Source organism: Phodopus roborovskii, unplaced genomic scaffold, assembly GCF_943737965.1.
Source record: "Phodopus roborovskii unplaced genomic scaffold, PHOROB, whole genome shotgun sequence".
NCBI classification, from domain to species: domain Eukaryota; kingdom Metazoa; phylum Chordata; class Mammalia; order Rodentia; family Cricetidae; genus Phodopus; species Phodopus roborovskii.
Genome location: NW_026126549.1, coordinates 7,932,222 through 7,953,005, shown reverse-complemented (window position 1 = coordinate 7,953,005; position 20,784 = coordinate 7,932,222). Strand labels below are relative to the sequence as shown.

General features: G+C 40.5%; 1 protein-coding gene across 1 annotated transcript in view; it reads left to right on the top strand.

Moving 5' to 3' along the window:
* The first annotated feature begins 391 nt into the window (after positions 1-391).
* Positions 392-20,784, top strand: part of Pggt1b (protein geranylgeranyltransferase type I subunit beta) — a 39,659-nt gene continuing 19,266 nt past the window's right edge. Inside the window, exons 1-5 of the mRNA XM_051200800.1 lie at positions 392-612; positions 5,739-5,857; positions 16,645-16,712; positions 18,562-18,713; positions 19,775-19,907. Coding sequence (XP_051056757.1) covers positions 404-612; positions 5,739-5,857; positions 16,645-16,712; positions 18,562-18,713; positions 19,775-19,907 — 681 coding nt within the window. The 5' untranslated portion in view covers positions 392-403. The remainder of the gene's footprint in view (positions 613-5,738; positions 5,858-16,644; positions 16,713-18,561; positions 18,714-19,774; positions 19,908-20,784) is intronic.

Below are 20,784 nucleotides of genomic sequence, written 5' to 3'. Positions count from 1 at the left end.
CTTCAGTGTTGGTAAATCTCTTGTAACACGGTTTGTCTCCCGTTCCTACCTGTAAGTTTGGCTTGCCTGTTCATTCAGCTTAAAACTGTGGCCCTCCAACAATGAGTCTTTGCAAAATTAAACTTCCAGATCTCACACCCTTATGCTGTGTGGGGCCAGGATTTAAATTGTGTTGGTTAGCACATGAGATGGGTTTCACTCTGTCATTTTCACAAACAAACAAAAATCTTAGGAAGGTATTTGCAAACTGCTTTTTACAAGACGCGAGTACGTTTTCTAAAACTTTGGGACTGAGTGGGAAAGACTCCAACCTAGAGGGACGAGGCGGGCCGAGTGCTGAGTTTTTCGTGGCCTCGGCCTCGGGCGGGCTCGGGCGCCAGGCGGACGCACACCTGAGGGAGGCATGCTGGAGTTGACTTGGCGCTGCCACCAACTGCTTCCGGATCGCGACGAGTGTCGCTTCCGGAGCAGCATGGCGGCCACGGAGGACGAGAGGCTGGCGGGGAGCGGAGATGGAGAGCGCCTGGACTTCCTGCGGGACCGGCACGTGCGGTTCTTCCAGCGCTGCCTCCAAGTCCTGCCGGAGCGCTATTCTTCGCTGGAGACCAGCAGGTAAGGCGAGGCTGCCGCGGCGGGGCTGGCGATGGCGGCCCTCGGGATGCGCGCAGCGGACCGGCCAAACAGCCGGGACCCGGGGTGCGCTGCCGCCGGGCCGGCCGCCCTTATATCCCCCGGTGCTGGCCCGGCCCTGGCCGCCCTGGGCCCCGGGCTCCCCGCCTCTCTGCACTGCCTAGTCCCCCTCCTGATATCGCCGCTGGCACCTGCTCCCTGTGCCCGGGGAGATGTGTGGAGCTCCAAGCCCAGGACTTTCGGGATCTCCTGCCTGGTTCCGCCTCTTTTCATTTCCCAACCATTTTCTGTGAGCTTCCTTTTCCACTCCCTTAACATCCTGCGAGCCACTTGTTTCTTAACGTTTTCAGAAGCAGAACACAAACCGTTTGTCCATCGTCGCCCCTGCCCTGCCCTTCTTAACTCTCAATTGAACAGGGAAACCCTCTACTAAGATGTGATTAGAAGTTTACTCACGAGGAATAGTTAATCACATAATAGGGTTAAAGGGTTCAGTGTTGCATGAAGCACACACACGGTAAGGCTGGAATTGACAAATATTTGACATCTGGCAGAGGTTAAGGGACTGTTATAGAAGTTGAACTGAGAAAACGGAAGGGAAACATGTTTGATGTGCGCCGTTTGTGTGTTAGAGCGAGGCTAAAGAGCTGCCTAGGGTTGGGTGCTAAGAAACATTGGTTTTTGTTTTGTTTTAGACAGCATCTCAGCATCTAGGCCTAGCTGGCCTGGAACTCATGGTGTAGACCAGGCTGGTCAGAAAACTGCTGCCTCAGCCTTCCAAGTGCTAGGATTAAAGACATGAGCCACCATGCCCAGTTAACACATTTTGCCCTGGTGTCCCCTATATTTTCTGAATTAGGAGCTTCCGGTGCATTTTGAACACTTGGTGACTGGTTCAGTTTGGGGATTTTTATGGATGACTTCTGCAAATGCGATCAAAAGATACTTAATTGGTAGGTGTGGAATACAGCTGAACAAGGCAGGTGAACACGTTGAGTAGTGTTCAGTGCTGTCCACTAATGCAGACTTTCTGAAGAAAATGACAAGCAATGCACCGTAGTCCAGATTTCTCTAGAGAAGCTTTTCTTGACTACCACCTGTACGTATTGGTTTGCTTAGTAACTTTTTGTCGAATAGAATTCTGTCTTGTGTATAACATCAGAGCTGCCTTGTTTGAGTTGATTGTCAATAGTCACATTTGGCTAGTAGCCAACACATTTCAAGTTCTCCACCACATTTTAGCTGCTGGCTGTTTCTTTTAGTTTCAGCATTTGCATTGTCTTATAGGGCAGTATTACACTAGGACCTAAGATGGTGGCTGGCATATAAAGGCCATAAACAAATATTTGTCTATGTCCTGAGCCCTAAAGGATGAACAGAATTTTTAAAGCATTTAAGTTTTTGTATTTTATGTGTATGGGTGTTTTGCCCGCATTGTGCCTGGTACCGGTGGATAGCAGAAAGGGGCCTGGAACTGATGGTACCAGTGTGGATCACCATGTGGGCCCGGGGTCTTGAGTCCCAGTCCTCTGGAAGAGCAGCCAGGGAGCCATATCTGACGCTCCAAGATGAATCGATTCTTTAAAAGAAATAGTGAACTGTTGTCTGTTCTCTTTCCTTTATCCATAGATATTGATTGGTCAGCGTGAGTTGCTACAGCACTTTATGTACTACGCCTACACGCCAAAGTACTATTTCCAGGGATAGGAATGTGGGGCAGTGGTAAAGCAACTTCCTAGCATGCTGTAGGCTATGGGTTAATCCCAACATAAAAGAAAAGAAAGAAAGAAAGAAAGTTCAAAACTTGCACCATTGATAAAGTGAAGTGATATTTAACCTGGCTATCAATAAAGGTTTGTGATTGCACTTTCAAAATCCCATTGTGTAGTACATATTGGCAGTACATAGTATAATTTCTGCTCATAACCTAACAGTAAAAATTGTCTGAACTCATAATCCATTAAATAACTGTGACATAATCATAGCACTCCACACCAACCATTATATATTAGAGCATATTTAACACCTCAGTGTATTGTCTAGGAGATGCTGTCTTCACCCCTACATCTAGTGCATCACATTTGCACAGAGTTTTTGAAGATTTATTATTTATGTGTGTATATTTGTGTACCTATGTAAATATATATGCATGTGTGTGCAACTGCCTGTGGAGACCAGAAGAGGGCAGTAGATCTGCTGGAGCTGCAGTTATAGGTGGTTGAAAGCTGCCCAGTGTGAGTACTGGGAACTGAACTCAGGTCCAGTGCAAGTGTGCTCAGCTGCTAAGCCATCTGTCCAGCCCTTCCTATAGAATTTTTAAAAATAATTTTTCATTTTCTTGTGGGTCATTAAAACCTCATTTAAATGACAATAATATATTGGGTTTGCAGTGTTTCCTTTTCCCTTTTTCCCCTGTCTTTATTTCACTTTGGTTTTGAGTTTGTTTTTGTGGCTCATACTGATTTTAAGTTGCTTGTGTTCTTATTACTGACTGATACAAAGCAGCCTAGGTTTATTTACAGGAGCAAAGTTTCTCTGTATGGTCCATGAAGGCCTCAAGCTCGCAGGCTACTTCTTCCTTTTGAGTCCTGGGACTGTAGGTGTGTGCAGCCACACTGGCCAAAACACCTCACTCTTGGGCTAATGTTGGCTTATATATTTAGACACCTACTAATATTTTTGATCCAGTGTTTTTGTAAAATTACTCCATTTTAGTTTCTTGTACTGTGATAATTAGGGATTGTGGAGCAGAATTCCTGAAACATCCACACCTTCCACTGGTACTTCTCCAAGACTGGCTAACTTCTGTGGTTGTTGGGAGGTTGGGATGTTGCAGGTCTAGAGCCAATCAAAATATATCTTAGTCTATCTTCAGTCCCTTCATGGCCATTCTGTGCCCACCTCTGTATCTGACCTAACATCATTGTTCCTAATAGATTAAAACATTAAAAGTGTGCTAACAGACTTCCACCAACCAAAAAGGCTAAGAATGTCAGAAAATAAATAAGAGGCCTGTAGCAGAGATTTCCTCCTTTTGCCTTAGTCTTTGACATCTACCTAATATTTCCACCATATATTGAAAAGTGATTTAATTTATGACTTTCTTCTGCTTCTTTAAAAACTTCAAACTCTAACTACATTGGAATATGAAATTTGGGGTAACCTACCTAAATATGTATTCCTGGGTCATAATCACTTATACTTGGCTCCAGAATAAACTATGTCTAAACCCCTTTTAGGTGAGAGTTGTGGTTTTTATGTGTAATATGAATAATAAAAACCCAGTGACAGATATTGGTGTTTAAGCTGAAGATCAGAGCCAGCTGGCCACTAGCTGCTACCTCTACCTCAGGATGAAAGGGCTGTCCTGAACTCAGTGTAGCTGGAGACTGATTCCTGAATGTGGCTGGAGATCAAACTGCCCCAGACTGAATATCTGTTCCTATCTTGTATACTTCAAGTGCTGGGATTAAATGTGCATGATTCCAAGTGCTGAGATCACCTGTGTGTGAGCTATTTCTCTTTTAGACTGCATTAGTTTCATGTATTTCAGTGTGGCCTTGAATTAACAGATCCGTTTTCTTGTCTCTTCAGTCCTGGGACTAAAGGTCTGACTCTGGCTTGTAGCTAGCTTTGCATTTTGAACCCTCGGGAAAGCTTTAATAAATTTCAAATAATTTATCACCACATTTATGTTTACAGAACAAATGAGTTTTCCTTTTCAAATGGCACTAGCATCATGTAAATAAGTATATTATTTACTGTTTTACCAAAGAGCTGTTCTTATATCAACAAAAACAAAATTTTCAAAAACTTTTTGGCAGTGATAAAGAGAATTTGGTTATACTGACCTGAGGCAGGTGAGTAGTGTGTTGTGAGGGAAGTAGTAAGGGTTTGACAGTATTTTGGAAGCACTGCTCTGTGTGAGCTGACTAGGTCCCCAAGCTTTGAAACCCTTGCTTTACACCTTTCTAGAATAACCACTTCCGACTGGGACTTCCGAGTATCTTCAGCAGTAAAGCCATCTTGGTGTAGATCTTAGGTAGGGCTCTGTACAAATCAAGTTGCAGTCTTCTAAATGTTAAACAAGCAGCTACAGGAAGAACTAGATGGCATTGGAGAGATGGACACTCAGTGAAGCATGTGTAATGTTCCGTTTGCAACAGCCATGGTGGTTCATTTTGGCCTCCCTCCACAGGTACCTGCACCCCTGTGCACAAACCCACATGTACGGGCACACACACCCCTGGTTTACCACTCAATGGTGGTGGGACCTGGGAGGATGGAGCCAATAAATGAGGTGAACTAAAGTCTCATCCAATAACCAAGTTTATTCAGAGCATCAAATAATTTATACTTTGAAGGTTAAGAGGAGTAAAGTGTCCAATTACAAGAGGAAGCTGCTTGTGATGGGCAGGCTGCAAGTTGCAGAGTGTGTTCTTCATAGAGGCATATGAACAAATAACAATAGCCAGTCATAATGGATAATCTGAAGTAAACACACTCCTATCCACTACACCTGGGAAGGCCATGAAAAAATATAATCCAAGAACAATTCTGTGTTTATGAAGAAACTGAGATCATAGGAGTCTTTGTTGTAGTTTTTCACAGCACTCAGAAGTCTCCTCACATGACTCCATTCTTGGACCCCTAGTTAAACATAAGACCCACCCAATTCCAACACCCCTAATTAAAAATACAAAAGTAAATCTAACAGTGTATACATTCGAGCAGGCATACACACAGACACGTGAACACACAACAAATACATACATGCTTTTAGCCTTTAAGTGGTACACTTTCAAACTTCAATGCATTCCTGTACCCTGCAGTTGAGTTGGGTTCATGATTCCAAATGTCCCTTTCTTAAAAATTAAACGTTTGACTGGTACTTTTTGATTACTAAGAATAAATTGTGGGGTTTTGTTTTGTTTTCCTATTTGACAAGGTGGAGGGATGGATTTAAATTATTTAAAAGTAGAATGAGGGTTTTTGTTATTTTTTGTTTTGATGTTTTGTTTTATTTTGTTCTGGGTTTAAGCCAGAAGTAGTTCACTGGTTTGACAGTTAAGGTGATGTTTTACTTTTTTTTTTTTTTTCCCTTTTAGGTTGACAATTGCATTCTTTGCACTCTCGGGGCTGGATATGTTGGATTCCTTAGATGTGGTGAACAAAGATGATATAATAGAGTGGATTTATTCCTTGCAGGTCCTTCCCACAGAAGACAGTGAGTGAGTTTTTAGCATTTTATTTTTAGCAGTTCTTGGTATGACATGCTTGAGATTAGCAAATTATAGAATGTATGTGTACTCTTGGTATACTTTACAGATCTTTGTTTCTCTTGTAGTTTGGCACCCCTTCTGTGCAGATAACACATACCTAGTATTGGCATTAACCTCTCTTGAGAAAGCAACTTAGTCATAGCAAGTGCATTGATACAAATACAGCAGCACACTGTGTTGTATGTGCTTACATTAATGACTCACTGTTCGTATTTGATGTTTATATATGAATAGTCCTTTAGGATTTTCTTTGTTTCTTATTGTCAGCCATTGTTTTTTCATCTTTAGAAAATTTCTCTTGGTCAGTTGCTGTGTTTCTTAACACTTAAAGTTTTTAATCTCCAAAATTCATAACTTAAAGTTGACATGTTTTGAGAGAAAGAAGTACACTGAGTATCTTCAATTTTACAAAATATAAACATTGTTCAGATGACCTGAAGTTATGGCTTGTCACTCAGCAGGTAAAATATACTTGCTACCAAGCCCAATGACCTGTGTTTGATCCCCAGGGCTCAACATGATAGAAGGAAAGAACCAGTTTTGGCAAGTTGTCTTCTGGCCTTCTCACATGTGCTGTGGAATGTGTGTGGTCCTACACACGCATGTGTGCATACACACAAATACATAAATGGTGAATCACCACAAATGTCGTAATTTGTAACTTCAGAAAATGAGTTAAAAGTGCTTTTTTATAGTAACAAATTAGAAATAAAAGAGGTATTCATCAAAACTAAAATGTTTAAGTAAACTATGACCCAGTTAAAAATGCTGTGTAGTAGTAAAATGATAAAGGGAGGCCTGTATAAGCATTGACTAAAAGTCTGCCTTTCACATATGGTTAAGTGATAAATTGAAAACATAGAGTCAGCATGGTAGACCTTGTCAGAGAAACTTCTTTATGGGGTAGAAAGTGGTTAAAACAAAAGCTCAAAAACTGGAGAGTTCAGAGACTATAACTAAGACATACAAGTACGCACACTAGGAGCCTAGGGTATCCTGGGCATAACAGGACTGCTGTACTCACAAACTCACTCACTGAGGCTCTGGTTGCCTGAACAGGACCTGTACAAGGTCAAGGAGGGGCTCATAAGCTCTTACCTCTAAGTGAGGATCTAAGACCAGTTGGTGACTTCTTGAAGAGGGACAGGACAGTGTTCTTTTAAAACTTTCTTTTGTGGATGGCCCCACACTAAGACTATACGGGTAGCACAAATTGAATTCCAGGTTTTTTTGTTTTTGTTTTTGTTTTTTTTTAAAGCCAGGTGGTGGTGGTGCATACCTTTAATACCAGCACTCAGGAGGTAGAGGCAGATCTCTGAGTTCAGGGCTAGCCTGGTCTATAGAGGTCGTTCCAGGACTGTTAGGACTACACAGAGAAACCAGGTCTCAGAAAAAGAGAAAAAAAGGAAGTGGAGTTGGTGGGGGATGAAAGGGGGTGGATCTGAGAGGGGTCAGGGAAGAGAGGGAGTCATAAATATGATCAAAATAATTATAAAATTAAAATTATCAAAGAACAAATACTTAAAAATATTGTGTCTGAATCCTTGCACAGATGTTAAAAAGATAGATTTGGACTGATAAGACAGGCTCTCGGGTCTCAGTGCTGCCTCTCTGTTAAAGTGCCATGTATCCACTGAAGGACATTGTAAATACTTAGTCAGCCACTCCACTCTGGAATTGTAAATACCCTGCTGGCATCTTAGTAGTGTGTGTTTAGACTAGTAAGCATTGGGCTCTTCTTATCAGAGGAAGTATTTAGGAAGCAGGGGTCAGGTTGGGAATGCATACATCCCATCATTGTCTATATAAAGATGGAGAGGTCCAGAGGAGTCATAATTTGTTCATAGTAACACAGACAGTAATGATGCTAACAGAATCACTAGGGTAGAATGTTTTGTTCTCTATTGAGTAGATGCTATAATTCTAAGCCTATCATGATAGTAAGAGAATTGATGTTTTCCTTATAAGATAGCAGACTGGAGGGGGGGGGGTTCTAGTGTGAAACATCAGTAAGAAGGCTGACTAGTAAGAGAGGAAATAACCTACTGGCTGCTCTGCTGTCTGTGTGTTGTCCCCCCTCCCCCACCCCCACCTTTGAGACACTATCTCTCACTATAACCCAGCCTACTAGAAGTTGCCATTTAGCCTGAGTTAGTCTCAAACTTGTGGTCTTTCTGTCTCAACTTTCTGCAATTTTCATGCCACTACCATAATTCGATTGCTACATTAAAAACAACAAAAATAAAACAATAGCTTTTCAAAAAAAAAAATAAATAAAAACAACATCCTTCCAGGTGTAGTTAAGTGTAGTTTCATGTGGGCTAAATTAGACATTTTCCATATTTAAGAAATGACAGTTTAACTCATCCACCATGACCAGGTAGGCTTCATCCCAGAGATGCAGGGATGATTCAACATAGGAAAATCCATCAATGTACCACATAAACAAACTGAAAAAGAAAAACCACATGATTATTTCACTAGATTCAGAAAAAGCCTTTGACAAAATCCAATACTCCTTCATGATTAAGTTGTTGGGGAGATCAGGAATAACAAGAACATACTTAAACATAATAAAAGCAATATACAGTAAACCAACAGCCAATAACAAACTGAATGGAGAGAATCTTAAGGCAATTCCTCTGAAATCAGGAACAAGACATGGCTGCCCACTCTCTCCATATCCCTTCAGTATTGTACTTGAAGTTCTAGCTAGAGCAATAAGAAAACAAAAGGAGATCAAGGGGATACAACTTGGAAAGGAAGAAGTCAAACTCTCACTATTTGCAGATGATTTGGTAGTTTATATAAGCGACCCAAAAAATTCTACTAGGAACTCCTACAGCTGATAAACACCTTCAGCAAAGTGGCAGGATAAAAGATTAACTTAAAAAAAAAGGAAAAATCAGTAGCCCTACTAAATACAAATGATGAAGGGGCTGAGAAAGAAATCGGAGAAACATCACCTTTTACAGTAGCCACAAACAACATAAAGTATCTTGGGGGTAATGCTAACCAAACAAGTGAAATACTTGTATAATAAGACTTTTGAGACTTTAAAGAAAGAAATTAAAGAAGATACCAGAAAATGGAAAGATCTCCCATTCTCTTGAATAGGTAGGATCAACATAGTAAAAATGGCAATCTTGCCAAAAAGCAGTCTACAGATTCAATGCAATCCCCATCAAAATCCCAGCACAATTCTTCACAGACCTTGAAAGAACAATACTCAACTTCATATGGAAAAACAAAAGACCCAGGATAGCCAAAACAACCCTGTACAAGAAAGGAACTTCCAGAGGTATCACCATCCCTGACTTCAAGCTCTATTATAGAGCTATAGTCCTGAAAACAGCTTGGTGCAGAAATAGACGGGAAGACCAATGGACTTGAATTGAAAGCACTGGTTTTTGACAAAGCAGCTAATATTATACAATGGAAAAAAGAAAGCATATTGTGGTAAATAAGGATCAGGATAAACAAATAGGCCGAATAGATGTTTATTCAGGGAGAAATAACTTACAACCTAGACAGATGAACACCAGGAAATTCAACCCGATCCTCTCCTGTCCGAGTCACGCCAGAAAGAGAGAGTGCCTTCCTGGCCCCCTCCGACCTCCTTCCTCAGGTCACCTCCGCCCATCGCTCCACCCCCCAATGGGCGTGGTCAGTGCTACAGAAGGACTACCTCACTACAAAAGCATCTTCAACAAATGGTGCTGGCATAACTGGATGCTGGCATGTAGATAATGTAGATAGATCCATATCTATCACCATGCACAAAACTTAAATGCAAATGGATCAAAGACCTCAACATACATCCAGCCACACTGAACCTCTTAGAAAAGAAAGTAGGAGGTACCCTTGAATGAATTGGTACAAGAGACCACTTCCTGAACATAACACTAGTAGCACAGACACTGAGATCAACAATTAATAAATGGGGCCTCCTGAAATTGAAAAGCTTCTGTAAGGCAAAGGATAAAATGGCAGCTCACAGAATGGGAAAAGATCTTCACCAACCCCACATCTGACAGAGGGCTGATTTCCAATATATACAAAGAACTCAAGAAGCTAGTTACCAAAACACCAAATAATCCAATTAAAAAGTGTGGTACAGAACTAAATAGAGAATTCTCAATACAGAAATCTAAAATGCCTGAAAGACACTTAAGAAAGTGCTCAGCATCGTTAGGCATCAGGGAAATGCAAATCAAAACAACTCTGAGATACCATCTTAGTCCCTTCAGAATGACTAAAATCAAGAACACCAAAGACAGTTTATGCTGGAGAGGATGTGGAGAAAGGGGAACACTCCTCCACTGCTGGTGGGAGTGCAAACTCATACAGCCACTTTGAAATCAGTATGGCAACTCCTCAGGGAATCAGTCTACCACAAGGTTCAGCAATTCCATTCTTAGCCATATACTCAAAAGATGCACATTCATACAACAAGGACATTTGTTCAACTATGTTCATAGCAGCATTATTTGTAATAGCCAGAACCTGGAAGCAATCTAAATGGCCCTCAACTGAAGAATGGATGGAGAGAATGTGGTACATTTATACAATGGAGTACTACTCATTGGTGGGGGGTGGCAAGGGAATCTTGACATTTGCAGTCACAAAAAGAGGAACATGGTATGTACTCACTCTTATATGGATTTTAGACATAGAGCAAAGGATTACCAGCCTATAATCCACACCACCAGAAAAGCTAGGAAACAAGGAGGATCCTAAGAGAGACATACATGGTCCCCTGGTGAAGGGGAAAGGGACAAGGTCTTCCAAGAAAATTGGGAGCATGGAGGGTGGGTTGGGGGAAGAGGGGGGCATAGGTGGGTATGATGGAGCAGGGAGATTGAGTCAGGGAAAGAGTAAAGGAGAGCAAGAAAAGAGATACTATAATAGAGGGAGCCATGATGGGTTTTAAGAGAAATCTAACACTGAGGAAATTTCCAGAGATCAACAGGGATGACCCCAACTAAGAAACTAAGCAATATTGGAGAGGGTATCTTAAATGCCCTTCCCAGAAAATGAGATTGATGACTATCTTATATGCCATCCTAGATCCTTCATCTAGTAGCTGCTGGAAGTAGAAGCAGACACCCATAGCTAAACACTGAGCCAAACTCTTGGAATCCAGTTGCAGACAGGGAGGAGTGATGAGCAAAGAGGTCAAGACCAGGCTGGAGAAACCCACAGAAACAGCTGACATGAACAAGAGGTAGCTCATGGACTCCAGTCTGATAGCTGGAAAACCAGCATAGGACTGACCCAGATTCCCTGAATGTGGAGTTAGTTGGGATTACTGGGCTATCTGTGGGGCCTCTGGTAGTGGATCAGTATTTATCCCTAATATATGATGAACTTTGGGAGCCCATTCCACATAGAGGGACACTCCCTCGGCTTATTATACACATGGGGGAGGGCCTGGGCCCTGCTCCAAATGATATGACAGACTTTGAAGATTCCCCCATGGAAGGCCTCACCCTCCCTGGGGAGCAGAAAGGGGATGGGTGGCGTTTGGTGGGGGAACAGGGGAGGAAGGGAGGGCGCAGGAACTGGGATTGATATGTGAAACAAGCTTGTTTCTAATTTAAATAAGAATATAGAAAAGGGGGAAAAAAGAAATGAGTTTGAAAAGCATAATAACCCTGCTATTCAAGCCACCCCAGTCTTGTGTCTGTAGGACTCTACCAATCTTTGATGGCTCAAATCAGTTCTAAATCTCCAGTCTCTTAAGAAAGTCCTCCATCTGCCATTTCTCTGATTGGTGTCTGTGTTGTTCTAAAACTAATCTTTGAAGTTTAGAAAATAGATATGAAAACACCTAGCCGTGGAATGATTTTGTTTCACATGTTCATTTGTTCTGCGGAGCTGTGGATTGAACCGAGGAGGCCTGGGGCATGCTAGGCAAGCTAGGCAAGTGCTCTCTTGTGATCTACTTCCCCAGCCTAGCTACTCAACTTTCAGGTCCTTTGGGTATTTCTTTACCTCTTTAACAAGGAATTGGGAACAGTTCATCCTCCTAATAAGAAAGCCTCATGTTTCCTGTGGAGAGTTATTTCTGTATGTGTGTAAGTGCACATTGTAAAATAAAATTATCACATTTCTCAATGGAATTTTATCTTCTCAGTGCAGAAACCTAACCTTTTAAAGTGGAATTCAAAACCATGAGTTATATTAGCAGCCTGAGCTCACAGTGATGGTGCTATTGTAACATAAGCATAGCCTTTTGCTACATATACCTAAACATAATTTGGAATGTATTTACCTTTTATAACACAGTTGTCTCTTAAAAGAGGGGAAATAAAAAGCTTCTTATAAAAATCTACTCCCTTTGATAAAGTCCATCTTTTTGGTTGTGTTGTTTGTTTTGTGCATCCCAAGTTTAACACAAACTCAAATACTCCTGCCTTAACTTCCTGAGAGCTGGGATTATAGCTGTTTTTTAAATTGTAAAATGTTTTTAAAATTCTCATTGAACTTGTATATTTTATAAGTTTGTGTCATATGTGTGTGTTAGTGAACAACACCTGTGGAGGTCAGAGGACAAAGTTATGCAATGGACTCTCTCCTTCCACCTTTACATGGGTTCTGGGGATCCAACTCAGGTCATGAGCCATGCCTGGCAAGAGCCATCTCCCCTGCCAACAGGGTTTTCAGACTACAAGTAAGTCATGTTCCCACCTCAGCATTGTTTTTTAAGATTGTCTCAATGTCCTATCTTCTAATGCTTGTTATATAATTGATCTTTATTTTGAACTTAATGACAAAACCTGAGCCTTTAAAGTGAGGTATTACCCAACCATCATGCAAAAGTCAGTTTTAGTGTTTTATTTTCAAGCAGACATTCTATGATAATACAATCCAAATATTTTATCATAGTCACATATGCATATGACAGTAACAGATTCTTGTGCTAGTTGCATTCCCATCTTCTCAGTTTTCATTTTTCTTATTAACTTGGACTCTTCTGCTCTGTGGTTTTTATTTTCAGTGTAATGTAGATTTCCTGTCTTTGACGTTCGTGCCACAGAAGTAGAGGATCCATTAGCCAAGATGTTTTCCCTTAAAATATGACTATCTAGGCTTCATATTCGTGGTTTTTATGTCAGCTTGAAATAGGACCAAGATGTCTCCACAGCTTATCAAGTTTCTATGTACAGCTGAGTCTAGTGGGCAGACTATGCAAGGAACTCAGTTGTTTTGCTGATGCTAAGTGTGAACGCTAGATGGTGCTCTTGAACAAAGCTTTAACTTCACCTGGAATGTACTTGCAGTGATAAGTTTGGACTAAAGTGCAATTTATCCTTGACTATTATGAGATGGCAAGTTTCTAGAATTATAAAGGAAACACTAGTGGCCAGAAAACTTTACAAGATCTAGAAAAGAATGGCCAATGAACTTAAAAATGGTAAGTATGTTCTCTTATTGAACATCATTTTCACAGCATTGGTATTTAAGTGTGTGGCTGATAAACCAGTTTGATGAATAAATCATCTTTCTTGGGCTCTAGGTTTAATGTTAGTAAATGTGCCATGAGAAATAAGAACTTCCTTTGATCTGTTGTTTACACTGACACTATTTTTTAAAGTCCAGTTTCATACGTCACAGGCAGTTCAGAAGAGGACAGAAATACTGCATTGTCTTCCCTGTGTTGTGACTGTCTCCAAAGACTAAATAGATTTTCATGGTGACAGTGTCTTGTCCTATTGGGAAAAGAAGAAAGGATACTTTTTACTTTGATGATATTTTCCTTTAAAAAATATTGTGGGGGGGGGCCCTTCATTTCTTCTTTGATAATATTTAATTGGCCAATTTTAAATAGTTACTGTTCATTAATCCGTGGTCACTGCTATAACTGGAATATATCCTTTATCCCTTATAAGAACCCTGCAGCACCCTGCTTACAGTATGCTACTGTTCTGGTTAGAAAGTAGAAACTTCAGCTGGGCATGAAACTGCATGCTTATGGCCTCATCATCCGGGGGCAGAGATGGGAGAATCTGAGCTCAAAGCCTTGGCTGTACAACAGTTTGAGGCCATCCTGAGCTACATGAGACTTTCTCAGACAGGCAGACAGACCGACAGGAGAAACTAATAGACAAATTGTTATTTGCACGTAGAGCATAAGTACTAGGATGAAGAAAGTCATGAGTTTGAGTTTGGTTCCTTGTGTCCATGCTAAAGCACCCAGCGATACAGGATTTGGAGCATCAGTTTTCTTGCTGTGTCTCTCAGGAGTTTAACCTGGCTAAAACTGAGAAGCAGGTGTGTATTCTGTGTGTCTAAGGAAGTGACATTTTACTCAGAAGCGTTTTCTTTCAACTCAGACTATATGTGAAACACCTAACTGGATTGTCCGAAGTTATCAGGGGACTCAAGAACTTTCTCATAAGGGGATAGACCTACACTCAAAATGTGCATAGAGCTTTCTCTCGGTCAGAAGTGGAACTGGAATCAGATTTTTATAGCAAATTATCAAGTTGGTAGCTTGGAAGGAGATCTTTAAAAGGGGAGGAAAAGAGGAAGCTGATGTTCAGTTCAGATCATGTAGGGAAAGACACTTTTGACACCGATTAAAACAAAGCCATGATGAAAGGACAAAGGTGAAAGGGTGTGTGGAATCCTACTGAACTGTCCCAAAGAGTCTTGTTTACTCATTTTTCAGTCAGACATTGGGCACTGCTGTAGCACTTTGTGAATGATAGTTAAGGTTATATTAATCACCTGAAGTTAAAATGCAGTGTATCCATAGGTCTCTCCCACATACACATAATCTCCCTGTGTGTGTCTCTCTATGTGTAGACATATACACACACACACACACACACACACACGTATATATGTGTGTGTGTGTATGTATGTGCATATCAGTAGTTACATGAACACAAAGTCAGTCAGACAATGTCATGAAAGAACAGAAGAGAAAGCCCAGAGGGACACTAATCTTGAAAATAATTTGAATGATAGCTGCTCTCTGCTAAGAGTTTCCTGTGTAAGAAACCGTAAGAGAGGCTTTAGGAACCAAGGGGAGCTCCTAGCTAATAGCCAGCAGTAAAACTGAGACTTCAGCCACATCTACCAACAATGTGACTGAGCTGGAAGGCCGACCATTCCTCTAGAGCCTCCAGTAAGTAAGGTTGTGCTGGAAGGCTTTGATTGCAGCTCTTGGGTCTTGTGTTGGCCTTCTGATCACCTGACGTAGCAAGATGATAAAGATGTGTCGTAAGGTCCTACTGTTGTGGTGGTTGCTTGTTGACAGTGACTCATAGAAGATGAAGTCTTCCTGGTCCTTCTCATCCCACACAGCTGCTATTTTGTTTATTCCATGCAGGTTGTTAAGCATATACCGTTTGCCTAATTAAAACATCATATACATGCTTTGTAGCCTTTGTTTTCTCTTGTTCAGATACAGGTTTCCATGTTATTACTTAGTTTTACTAATAATTACTTTGAAAAGTTAACATACTGTTCCCTTCGGTAGACACAGCATGGTATCTGAAGCCTGTTAGACGTTTCTGTCCCTTCTAAACTTTCACCTTCATGTTGCACTGGATACTTCTGTGCATATGACCTTGCCCATGAAGGTCCTGAAGTACATTCTGGGATGGATAGTCACTTAGACAAAGGGTATGGTGTGGTTTCTCTTTAACAAACCCTAAGTGGCTTACTAACTTCGGTCTTACCAAAAATAGGACACATGTGTTGAATTTACTGCCTCCTTTAGTACTGCCAATAGAGAGAAATGATTAGTGGGAAGTTTTCAACTGAGTAGTTTCTCATTTCTACAAAGATTTATAAGCTACCACTGAGTGTTTCAAGAAAACAAAGACTGAGCAAGGTGATTGATTGCTTGGTTTAGAGACATGAATGGTGATGTTATAAAATGAAAGTCCATGGCATCAAAGTCCACTTTTAAGCCATCTTGAGTTATCATTAGCCGGCAACTCTGGTGTGCTAATACATTCTTGTCTTTTACATCTATCATACTGATTTTCTAACAGCCATTAAGCCCATAATTACAGATGTATTTTTTAAGTTCTTAACTTACATCCCATACATATCTGGAAAAATGAAAACCTAGAGATAGAAGAGACCAAGTGTGCTTCAAAGCCAGGCACCCACAACACAGTTTTAAGACTGAAATATGTATATACGTTCTCTCTAAGGTGATAGAACAGTTTACATCTTTAGCTTGCTCATGTATCAAGCAATGAGTCAGATGGATTCTAGAGCCTGCTGTGTGACCTTTTACTTCCAACACGTCATTTAACCTCTGGGCCTGTTTTCTGATGAGCCTTCAACACTATCTTGTATAGAAATGGAAACCATGGGCCTTAATGTACAAGAGGACTTGCGTGAAAACAAGACGACTTGAGTTCAGCTCCTAGCACCCACATAAAAACTTGGCATAGGTGTGCAGGCCTGTACCCCAGCTGTTGGAGGGTGGAGGCTAGCCAGCCTAGCTGAAACAGTGAGTTTCTGGTTCAGTGAGACTCTGTCTCGAAATAATCAGGTGAGGAGCAGTAGAGGAAGACTCCTAGTGTCCTCTTCTGGTCTCTGCACGTGCACACAGACATGTGCATTCTCACCTGCATGCACCAAATGTGCAGACAGAGAAAATGGAGCTGTGGTACTAAAATCTGAATGATTGTATGGTTAAACTGCTTTGTATTCTGTACAGAGATAGTGTATTTAAATAAGCACACACTTTGTTTTCTAGGATCAAATCTAAATCGCTGTGGTTTCCGAGGCTCTTCATATCTGGGCATTCCATTCAATCCATCAAAGGTTAGTGGAACATGGGCAAGAGATCTTAGTGAGAAAGCAGATGAAGACATTTAGGAAGAACTAAGCTTCTAGGTTCAATATGCTAAATTTAAGCAAAACTGTCTTAAGTGAAGTCTTTACCCCCTTTCTAGAAGTTTTTTTATGGCACATGTATATGCAGAAATTTATATTATTACCACCAATTATCTCTTATTATTCTGTGTATGTAGATGTTATTAGTCATTCCTGGAGAAACTGAAAACACAATGCTCAGGTACTTTCTGTGAAGCCGGTGAACTTCCCTGTGTTCCAGGATTCAATGTTGGACTCTTGTTCCTCAGGAGAGTGAGATGTTCTCTGGGTTAATGACTTTTGTAGCAGGAAGCTGAGCTTCCCCAGCATTTTGAGCAGAGATTTTTGGACCAGCCCGTGCCAGTGTACAAAGGGCTAATGAAGAGTAGAGGAGCTTTTTCTTCAAAGAAGCAGGCCCAGAGCAAGCGCTGCAGGTTCTACTTGTTCACGAAAATGCCAAGGTGTTTTTATACTGGGAAGTGGAGAAAGGTTGTTTTTGTTTTTCCCTTTCACCATGCTGTACAGTGTGGAACTCAGGGCTTCAAGTACACTAGGCACTACCAACTGAGCCATATTCCTGCCCCTGTTCATTGCTTTTTAAAAAGGAGGTCTCACAAGCGAGGTACCTGAGAGCTCCTATCTGTGATCCCCAGCACCTGAGAACCTGAGATAGGCCGTAGGAGGCTTCTGCTCTGCAGGAAGGAGTCCCTGTTTAAATCTGTGTAGTGCTGTATCTCCTTCATGACCACTTGAGTTACCGCTCTGTATTGCAGTTATGTGCGCAGAAATCTCTTCATCACTTTAAGGTCAAAGTTCACATTTAATTCATGTTTGGATTCCCTGCCATTTTTTTTTTAACATAGCAGGTGTTTGGTTTAAATGCTGAAAACTGAGACCTGCTGTAGGCATTCCAAGAAGTCCATTATAAGCGTGAAATAGAATAGTCAAGAGGTGTTAAGATGAAGATCGGTTTGGTGTTAGTGAGACTATATAAAAGAATTGTGTGGGGTGGACCAGTGGGTGGCAGTGGCTTCAGAGTTAAAGGGTATTAGGTGTCATGCAGATTTGCTCTGTGAGGAAGCACAGGTCATTGTGCAAAAAAATTGTGGGATTAACTTGCTAACCCTTTTTAACACACATGTACAAACCTTATTGGCTAGATTCCATAGATTAAGCTTAAATGTGGTTTATTTCTGAGATTGTGTGACCTTGCTTCATATTACACAGTTCAAGTCCTTACATTTACTTCTTATGTTCTGAATGCTAATGTTTATTAGATGTTGAAGTGACAGTAAAATGATAGGTTATTGGTGAATACTATGGTATTTAATTTAGATTTTTACCTTATAACGTTTTTTTTGTCATTTTAAATTTTTTTGGCAGTTCTGGGAATTAAACCCACAGCCTCAATATACACTAGGCAAGCACTCTAATACTGAGTGGTATTCTCAGCCCAAATTTTACTTCTTTTTATAAATTTTTTGGTTTAAAGTATTGAATACGTTTCTAACTTTATAAGACATACTTTTTACAAATTATGGGCTTGAACTAAGTAGAAAGTTTCAAATATGTGGTTTATTCAAAAGTCATAACTACTTCCATAAGTTGGAGGAATATAAGATTTTGAAAATTATGTAGCTTGTAAGATGACATTGAGAAGTAAAAATTGAGGGTTCCCCTCCCCTCAGGTAGATAGCTATACAAATTGTTATAAGGAATGTTTACTAAACCCTCATTGATACCTCATTTGTGAAATAAAATTTCAATTAACTTGACATAGTATCAATTTTGGATTTAGAATCCTGGAACAGCTCATCCTTATGATAGTGGACACATAGCGATGACCTACACTGGCCTTTCATGCTTAATTATTCTTGGAGATGACTTAAGCCGAGTAGATAAAGAAGCTTGCTTAGCAGGCTTGAGAGCACTTCAGCTTGAAGATGGGAGGTAGGAACTTTTCATTGTTCTCTTATATTTAAGTAAAAACTATTTGGAACTAAAAACCTGATGTATTAGAGGACCATATTCTCTTAATAGCACCATCCAGGACTGGGAATATAGCTCAAGAGTTAGTGCATAATTACTGTGTGAAGGTTCTGGGTTAGACCCCCAGTTACACAATGGGAAAGAACCATATAATGTTTGTATGCATAGTTAGTGCATAATGAAAAAAGTATCACATTTTATATGAACAAAAATAAAGCTCACTTTCTAGTAGAACTTTCTCTTTACCTTCTGGATGAAACAAATAATTTGAAATAAGCTATTTTAGTTTGAATATCCTTGAAAGTACTGATGGGAGAGAAAGGGATGCATGTTAAATATGTTCAAAGCGAAGTGGCTTGCTTTCTAGTTCAGTGAGGAACATAGTTAATGCTCACAGGTACTTGGTGGCTTATGTAAGAGTTTAAGTCACCAACAGTTGTTAAGTTGTTCATACGATGCAGTAGTAGCCATGACCTCCAATCAAAAGACCTTGTGGACGGGTCTGCTGCTGTTACATCCCTGCTCTCCACACTGTGACCCTTATTTTCTTGTCTGTGTTTTCAGAACCCTGCTTTTGATGAGGGAAAAATTACTATAGATGTAATGAATGGACATTTGGGAATCCGGTGTTGCCATACAGAGGAAAGGAACACAGTGTTACCTCTTTGAACCTAAATGTGTAATGAAACTCAATATAATAGATCAACTAATAATTATATGTACAGTGAGGAGAAGTTTCACATAATAAAACATGGGTTAGCAGTTTCTTACTACTAAATAATATATGTGAGGTTTTACTTGGTACTTTTTCTGCTGCCCTTTTTGGGAGTAAACAGCTCAGTCTGAATAGTAGTGTCTGGTTAGTGACAACTCATGAGCATAAATGATTTGGGCCATTTTCTGCCTGTAGAATGTGGTGGGAGTACAGTCAGCTATAGATGTTTCTGTGGGTAAAGACCCAGGGCATATGTCTGTGCTGGAGGTAAATGATCTTAATGCAGCTTCACATCCTTGGCTTTCAGTTTTTGTGCTGTTCCTGAAGGCAGTGAGAATGACATGAGGTTCGTGTACTGTGCCTCCTGTATTTGCTATATGCTCAACAACTGGTCAGGCATGGATATGAAGAAAGCCATCAGCTACATCAGAAGAAGTATGGTGAGTTATGTTGATACAACTGGACCAGTTGGCAGCTGTAGTGTAGTGTAGTGTATGCCTCTTCTCTTCATCAAGATTTAAAAATAAGATTCTTAAGATAGTTGTTTTTTTTTTGTTTTGTTTTTTGTTTTTGTTTATTTTTGGCAGATTGTTTTTCAGAACATCATATGGAAATAATCTGAAAGAGCATGTTGACCATTAAAAGTTAGTCCTTCCATCTATTTTCTAATCTAAGTTTAGAAACATTTTTCTTTCACAGTACATTTTATTCTAGCAGTGGTAAGGGGAGCTTAGACACAGCCAGGATTGATCACTCGCCCTTTGTTCCTGCATCTTCTGGATAAACTTAAGCAGCAGAGTGCTCTCCAGGCTTATCACTTTCCAACCATGAGGGTTCACAGTTTACAGATGACAGTTTTGCAGCTTATAAAGGCTAATTAATCCAACCTCTAGCAGATCTGTTACCTTCTCACAGTGGAATGTCAGAGCTTGTAGAGGAGTGGAATTGAACTATGCATTGATGTTTTCTTCTGTTCTATTTTTGTTGTTGGTTTTGTTTGTTTGTTTTGAGATAGGGTCTCACTATGTAGCCCTGGCTGGCCTTCAGCTCACAGAAATACCCCTACCTCCTGAGTGCCTTATGCATAGATTTTATTGAATGTATGATACAGAGTTTAAAAGCTTGTGACTGCAAGAGGAAAAGACCTTGAAGAGTTTTAAGGGGAAAAGAGCCAAGAGCTGATCTCATTTCTATAATTGAGCTATCAGGAGGCTGAGACAAAAAGATGGCTGAGAATTCAAGGGAGAGGAGGAAAGAGTAAGAATGTGGAGTGTAAAAGGAAGGGAGAAGGAAAGTAACATGTTAGGGGTTGGGTGA